This window comes from Merops nubicus, unplaced genomic scaffold (genome assembly GCF_000691845.1).
Source record: "Merops nubicus isolate BGI_N331 unplaced genomic scaffold, ASM69184v1 scaffold23776, whole genome shotgun sequence".
In the NCBI taxonomy this organism is placed as follows: domain Eukaryota; kingdom Metazoa; phylum Chordata; class Aves; order Coraciiformes; family Meropidae; genus Merops; species Merops nubicus.
Window position 1 is genome coordinate 5,427 of NW_008613255.1, and position 8,165 is coordinate 13,591.

Genomic DNA, 8,165 nt, shown 5'->3' on the forward strand with positions numbered 1-8,165 from the left:
GGATGGGAATCACTCTGGTCTGTCCCTGGAAGGGGCCTTGCCCTGATCTCTTTCCCCAGCAAGGCCAGAGCTGTTGAAGTGCTGGGGTTGCTCCCAGTGAGCTGGGAAGATGAGCATCAGGAAAGAATCACTGCAAGATATCTGGACTGCAGGGTCGCCTCCCAGTAACAATCACCACCTAAATCAAAACCCAACCACTGGCGTTTTACAACACATAGAATAATCCAGCTCAGTCAACAAACAGGTGCCCTTTATAGGGCAAAAAGGGAGGAAAATACTTGCTGTATTTCCAGATAACCACAGCTCAGGAGGAGGTGTTGGGGGTTGTGTGACTTGGGAGCAAATTATTTGGGTGCTGTGATTTGAGAGCTGCTGAATGGAAGAAATAAACCTCTCCGATTTTGACTTCACCTCAGGACCAGCTTGGGGTGGGGTGTTAGAAGTCTATTCTGACAGGAAAATCTGCTAGTGTTGGATGGGCTCAAACAGCATAACTTCCTAGAGCGTGGAAGCTTCTGGAAGGCTATTCATGGTGCTGCTAACTCATATTTCTAGTACCAGAGAGAAGCTCTCATTCCAGCTGGAGCCCTGCCACGCTATGCCTGTGACTGCACTGTCATTTTGGAACACCAAAGAGTGCCCTCCAGCAAGGCTAAGGCTGAGGGATGGTGGCCCTGCAAGGAAGGGGTCTGCCAGGCTGAGGCAGCCAGACAGTGGAGCTCTGTGGGTCAGAGCCTGGGCTTTGCATCTCACTGTGCTATTGCAAGGTGGCACGCGATGGGGAAGGTCCCACCAGCATGGCCTAAGTGTGGGTGGATGTGTCAGATCTCGGGTGTAGAGCCTGATGTGTTTTCAAGACAAAGAAATTTTCTAGTGCCCCTAATTCCTTCATTGGTTTGGGGACAGCTTGGTGGCTTGTATCACAGCTGGCTTCCACCCCACAAGCTCAGGCCCCAGAAGATGGGATGGCTGCAGTCTTACCCGGACTCGTGCCTCTGTCAGGTTGGTCCAGACTGCAATCTCCTCCCTGGTGCTCATGTCTGGGTAACGGTTTCTCTGGAAAGTGGCTTCCAGCTCCTGGAGCTGCTGGCTAGTGAAGTGTGTCCTCTGCCTCCGCTGCTTCTTTTTGAGCGAGCTGTCTTCAGGGTTGGAATCGTCCGTCTGGTTTTGCTGGGACTTCTCGGTGTCTGTGTGAGAAACAGAGATCCTCTGAGTTAACTCAGGAGCCTGGAGGCATTCAGGGAGCATGTCCCTGGGGCAAGCAGTGCATGCTCTGTGAGGTGCCCCTCTGCTGTGGCCACCAGCAGCTCTGGCTGTGTCCACAGGAGTGGTCTCATCTCCTGCCCTCGCCCTTGCAAGCAGGCACCCACCCAAACCAACAGCCCCTTGATGCAGCACAGCTTGCCCTCATTTAACTGCTGAAATAGATGTCAGCTTCCAAGTGACTGGATTTGAGTTTTCCAAACTTCCAAGCTCTGGTGTTCACTTATTGCAGAGAAGTTGGGTGATAGTGGCAGAGTTCATCTAGGCCAGCAGCTTCCTCCTTTGGTTAAAACTCTCTGGCTAAGGTGCCCTTTAGGAAACCTGAATGAAAATTGCTGCTTATGGCACAGTAAAAGATCTAGTGGTGTTTTGGTGCACAAGTGATGGGGGAAAAAGCAAATTGCCCTTTGCAATTTGTGGCTCTTAAAGTAAATCTGAGGAACACATATTTGCATTCTTCCTCCCTCTTTATTCCTCTGCCTTCTTACTTAGATGCACATATCTTTCTTTTTAAAAGTTAGGACAAGGCCTCTCTCAGACCTTCCTGTGGAGTACTCCAGCACCTCCCTGACCTTCTGCTCCTCCCCTCCTCCTCACTTGGAGGTGCCTTTCCTTAGAGGCAGCATCTTTCATTTCATTGCCCCTTACAGGAAGGTCTTGAAAAACCCCCATGTTCACACTGGCATCTAACTGAGAAGTACAGCTCAGCCTTCTCCTAGGCATTAAGCTGAGGCCTGAATACTGAGCTCTGGGCTTCATGGCCAAAGATGGGCAGCCAGGTACCCCCCCCAGGAGGAGCTGTGCCCCAGGGCTGGCAGTACTCTGCAAACAGGGGCAAAATGCAACTGTAAGTATCTTCCATCATCAAAAGAACATGTCACATTTGAGCACTTGAGCAATCTATGGAGGACAACTACAGGGACAAAAGCTACAGCTCATGTTTAATTCTTGTGGTAACTGAGACAAGTCACCAGAGAAGAAAATAATTCCCCTTAAAATAAGTAATTTCTGTTGTTCACCTCCTCTTTCCTTTGATCTAGAAGCAAGATGAAGCAGATCCAACTGGAAATCAGGTTTCCAGCAGGGAGGGGGAGGTGTTTTTACAGTAGGAAATACTCAGCTAAAGTAATTAGAAATTATTGCAAATAGTTGCCAAACTGAATGAACCTTTAAAAAAAAATCCTGGCATCGCTCTGCTGAGATTCAGATGAAAAATATTTGTTGTTGTTGTTTGGTTGTGATTTTTTTTAAGTGGAAGCTATCTTAAAGGGCTTCAAAGTCCAGAAAAAGAACTAACATGGAAGATGTGTTGTACAGCCCCTCGAAAAGAAGGGAGGGAAGAAAACAGTAACCTGAAATACAGCTGTGTGAGGGGAAAAAAAGGTCTCCTCAAGTCAATGGATGTGCTCTGGAAATACGTGCCCCATGAAAGCTAAATGCAAAAGAAAGAGCCTAAGAGAGAGGGTGAAAAGCACCCACAGAGAAAGGACTCTGCTGCAGGACAGTGCTGTACCCAAGAGCAGGTGCCTTCGTGGAGCCCAGCCCTGGGAGACACTCCTGTCCCAGGAACCTGGTGCCACTACCCCGTTTCTGTGGCAGTGTGTTAATTCAGAAACCTGTCCCTGCTGTTCCTGGGAAAACTCTCCTTTGCACATGCCTTCCTCCAAAGGGAGCAGGGCTGGAGTCACGGAGAGCGGCTGCAGGACAGGCGCTCGCCCTTCCTGGAGGAAAGCCTGGGTGCAATCAGAAAAGTTTTGTTTCCATGGGTACATGTTCAACTGACTGAAGTAATGTGGGGTCCCCACAGGCTCCCCATCAGCTGTCTCTGCTTCTGTGGCACTCTTAATGCAATCCACCAGCAGGAAAGCTAATGCTGGTTACTGCTCACGACAGCAGGGTGCAAGCTAGTTCTGCTGAGCAGGTATGGGACCATTGCCAGGACCAGCTGGTGTTTCCATTCAGGGTGTACCTGCGTGGGAACTGTCCCAGAGCACTCTTGAAACAGACAAAACCCTAGGACCTGAGATGTGGAACAGCAGGAGGTGGCTGTGGTCTTATGGTACTCTCCTTGTTCCTGTGAACATCCTCACGTGGGGATCCCACGTTGAGCAGAACTCTCAGAAGTACACTCTTAACATGGATCTTTTTTAAAGTGGATCTTTCCAAGGGGATAAATCTCATTTCTCTAACTCAGTGCTTTAAGCCAGTGTTGGAAAACAGAGATTCCTCCATTACCCATCTATAAAACAGATTAAAAGGGGAGCAACGCCACTGCATCTGAGCTAGTTGTTAGGAATGGCTCAGTACAGATGAAGGGACAACATTTGGGTTGTTTGTTCATTTGCTAAATCTGGGTTAATTAAGAGCCTGATGCACACAGGGGATATGTTCCCACAGGAATCCCTGACAAAGGTGGATGCCTGAAGGGTCTGCTGTGAAGCAGGAGGCTGTGCCCTAATCGAGAACTCCTGCTAAGGACTGCCCTCCTTCACACAGGAAGAAACTATACTGAGAGGGAAGGAGAATGGAGCAAAGGTACCCCTGGCTTACAGGATGCATCTGGGTAGAAGAGCTCACTCAGTGCCTTGCTTCTTCTGGCATAGAACTTTCTATAAATTTTGTGACATTTATCAAGGAGATGTAGGAATCTTGACTTAGAGCCTCGAAAAAATCTCTGCAGCTACATATTCCTCTTACTGTCCTCTTTGTTTCTGTATCTGTTATCTGTGGCTCTTCCTGAGGATTGCTTATAGGGAGTGTCATCTCTGTTTCTGTATTTCCTCTGAGCAGAGGAAAAATGCCCTCTGCAAATGGTGTGGAGCTCAGGCATTGAGGTGGGGACCGAAAGCATGGCAATACAGGGAAACAAAGGACCCACCCCGCAGGAAGGACAGACCCTGTGGGTGCCCTGAATCCATGCTGAGGATCAGAATACAGGTAGTTACATGGCAGCTCCTCATCTCGTCCCTCCTCATCCTTGCTCTCACCCTGACCTGTGCTACTTGATGAAACTTAACAGAAGGGGGTGTCACAAACCACACCATCGGAGTACACTCAGGATCTCTGAGAGCTGAGCCCAAACAAAGCAGGTTTGTGCTCCCTTCCTCAGGATCTCTTACTCTGTGGATGAAGCAAGCAGTCGAGGAGAAGCAGGGAGGCTGCTCTCTTGAGGAGAGCCAAGCATTGCCAGAAGTGCAGCCCTGCCCCATGCCAGGGAGCCCTTGGTGGCTCGCTTGGCTCTGCCTGACACTGGTGACATGTGGCTGCCATCGGCCTCTCCGGTGTGAATGGACAAGCTGCCAGCTTCTGCATGCAGGTATTGCTGGCAAACACCCACCTCCCAGAACCATCTTCTTTCTAGAACATTTAAGACAGCAGGGAGTGATGTAGCAGGCACCCAGTATTTATTGTCAACCCAAAATAGGTTGTGGAATACATCTTGTGCACATTCACCCACTCAATGAACTGACTGCAGTCATAGCTGGAATTAGCTGCTCATGCCTAATGGAAAAAAAAAGTCAGCTCCTAAATTGGCAGTTTTGTGGCATGCCAGGGTGGGCTCAGATCAGGAAGGCCACTTGAATGGAGACGAGGGCTGTGCATCCAGAGCAGCTGACAAGGAGCCACCCAGCTGGGGGCTGTGCCCAACTAAGGTACGCCTGCCGCGGGGAATTCAGCGGGTGGATTCTCTGACCATAGTTATCCCAGCATAACTCCCGCCTGATACTGACTCTGGGGCATTTTCATCTGCATCATTATGCTTATTAACTTTTGCAGGTGGGTGAGCCTGGAGGCTTTACGTGGGGAGCAGCAGGCTGTCACCAGCCCTCACCTCCCCTCGTGCTGGCACCGGCAGGGACAGCTTTGAGTTGTCCTCCTGCACCTAGAGCAACAAGGGATGGAGCAGCTGTAGGACAGATGCAAAACCCTGGGGAAGCCACAGCATTTGGTATCTATTTCTGAGCAGGTGTGAATGGTGGTATTCCTTCTTCAGATACCAATAAAGCATGCAGTAGGCCTGGGGCTTGTTCAGCCTTAGGGAATGGTCAGAGGTACCTCCCTGGGACAGGAGCAGCCCACCGCAGAGCCCTGCACCCAGGTACAGGAGGCTGAGCTTTTTCAGTTAAAGCTGAGCTAGACAGTATTTCTCTCCCTTCTGATTGCCTGAAACTGGAAAGTTCAGCCCAAGGTTAACCCATAACATGGAAAGTTTCAAAGTAAGTAATTTGGACAGCTAAAAACCACACAAGCTGAGAGGGGGGCAGCAGTTTATAACTAGGTGTAGACTTCTGTGCCTTGGATGATATTTTTCCATGTTGTGGGGAGAGCTCTCCTACTCTGAGGACCTGGTTTAGGCAAATAGAATAAAATCTTGGCTTGTCTGACTCCTGCCTGCTGTGGGCTGTGCCCCCTGTCAGTAGTGGCTTCCTGCAGCCCAGGCCAGGCAGTCCCATCCCTAGGATGGTGTTCTCCCCCTCCTGATGGGTGCCATCTCAGTATGCACCCCTGTGCCTTCCCCCTGCTTGCTGGGATGGCCCTGCTGCTGTGGCACCGTGCTGGCTTGTGGTACCAGAAGCAGCTCAACAAGTCATCCTCAGGAGCACCACAGCCAGCTCCTGCAAGCCACTGGCCACCCAGATCCACCCACGAGGATGGTTCAGGCCCTCTCTTGCATCTTGAGCCTTGCACTCACCACTGTGGTCCTGCCCTTTGCAGCTGTGCTCGTGTTGAGGGGTTCCAGAGTCCGAGAGAGACAAGGCTGGGCTGCGAGCCTCTGTGTCTGCCAGCAGATTGAAATCCATGGGGCAGGAAGGGGTGGCAGAGGAGGAGGAATCTGAAAAAGCAGCAGGCACAGGGTGATTAGGGAGAATTTCTGTATGTGACCTCTGCCCACCCACTCCAGGAGGGACTTGCCAACCCTTGAGGAAAGGTCTAGGAAAAGCAGAAGAACCCTGTGTGATCCTTGGACCCTTTGGGTTTCCTGGCTGGAAAATGGACATGCCAGGCTTTCTGCTGAGCTTCCCTATAAATCAAAAGTCATCTAGTGACACTTCTATTTGCAGCCTTCAGAGAAAGAGCCTCCAATTTATAGGTGACATTCAGACTGAAATAGCAACGCCGGGAGCATGCTGTGTAACGGAGATCTGAGGAAGTGGTTCTGGGCCAGCCAAGGGCTGTTAGCACCTTCCCCAGACATCCCGCCTCTCCCATCCTCACTGCCCAGCTTCCCTCCTCTTTCTCCCTTGCTTCTCCACAAACGGGTCAAGCTCAAGTAAAGCTGTTCAGAGAGCACTAATGCAGATGTTCACACACCCATCCCGAAACAAAAGCACTCCTGTGCATGGCACAGATAGGAAGGCACATCTGCCTGCAGAGCCACTGCCACGAGCAGGGACCCAGGCAGTGCAAGTGGACTTCTCTGAAGTACTTAAAGACCTCTGGAGCCTGAATTATCACAGGAATCGCATTACCCGTGGCTGCCTTGGGAATGAGAGATCTTGGTTGCAGCAGCAGCTCACTTCCAGCCTTAGGTCATCCTGGCTGAAGGTTCCCTGTGTCCCTTCAAGTGATTGTCCTGTGCCTGTGAGCTACCTCCCCTGGCTGAAAGCGTCCCAGCTGGGAAGCTGGCAGTGCTGCTCCCTGCAACTGCAGGCACCACTGGGACTCCTATGCCACCTCTTTCCACATCTCTCTATCCCAAGACCAATTAATTCTCATCATGCTTTTCTGTGAGGTCCCTGCACCCTCCACCTGTATTGCCTAGAAGAACTGGGCTGAGAGCACCAATTTGTTCTGGACTACACTGGATGCTCATGAAAAGGCAGGTGTTAAATAGTGCTACAAGCCCAGCTGCATCACTTGGAAAGTGAGCCGGCCCCCTGTTAGCCTTTCATCTGACTTTCAGACAGTAACCCTGCCATATGTGGGACAATGCATTGCCACCAATGCAGGTGTAATGCTTGCTGAAGGCTGGAGCACTTGAGGGGACCACCGCAGCTCCTGGAACTCTGGTCACCCCAGCTAGGGTGTCTCTCAGTCTATAACGTACCAGCAGCTGACGCACCATGCTGGGATCTGGGACCCCTGGGTTTAGGGTGGACTGGGCAAGTGTTTAGGACTTTCAAGCTGCAGGTGGAGGTCAGTTGTGAAGACTGGATCCTAGCTGGTGAAGGATTGCCTGGCCCCTCAAACCCATGCACATTGAGGAGGGAGCCTGCTGAAGGCAGTATTTCGTTTGGACTGTGCTAGCGTTTAGACACGTAAACAAGAGATTAATCACAGAGCTGTTGCACCTCCTTTGGAGGTGGATGACAGTGACTAAGAATGTATTTTCAGAGCTGTCTAAAACCTCTTGTCAATTTGAGCAGGGCTGCTGCCAGGGCCCTTGGCAATGCTGACCCCTGTACCTGCAGCATGCTTCCCAGGCCATAGGGAGAGGGCAAGGAGCCCTTCCCAACGGTTGTCTGCCTGGCTTCTGCAGCAGACCTGGCTCACAAACCCTCAGCACTTTCCCTGGCTCTCCCCTTTGGTTGACCCCCATCCCTCGCCTTTCCTAGGCGCCGACCAATCTGACTCAACACTGGCCTCAACCGGTGCTCTCCGAAAGCAGCATCTAAGGAGGAGACGCGGTGCCAGTTTCCCAGACCTCTGCCTGGCTCCGGGCTTCTCCTCTCCCGTGGGAGAGAAGCGGCAGAGGCTCCATCTTTGCCGTGAGGCCGGTTTCTATTTCCACCTCTCGGCCTGACCTTTGATGTCCGCCGGCTGTGCGAGCTCCTGGCAGCGGCAGGGCACTGCCCTGTTGCTTTTAGCCATGTGTATGTACACGACGTGATGTGACAGGGCCTGTGTTTTCTTTAATACCTTTGCATGGAGTACGGGGAGTCCATCTGCTCCTGATATTG

The 8,165-nt window shown here is 51.3% G+C and overlaps 1 protein-coding gene across 1 annotated transcript in view; it reads right to left on the minus strand.

Moving 5' to 3' along the window:
* LOC103774450 (pituitary homeobox 3) overlaps positions 1-6,065 on the minus strand; it is a 6,706-nt gene extending 641 nt beyond the window's left edge. The window contains exons 1-2 of the mRNA XM_008941856.1: positions 5,957-6,065; positions 982-1,187 (exon numbers count right to left, since the gene is read on the minus strand). Coding sequence (XP_008940104.1) covers positions 982-1,187; positions 5,957-6,065 — 315 coding nt within the window. The remainder of the gene's footprint in view (positions 1-981; positions 1,188-5,956) is intronic.
* Positions 6,066-8,165: the final 2,100 nt, after the last annotated feature.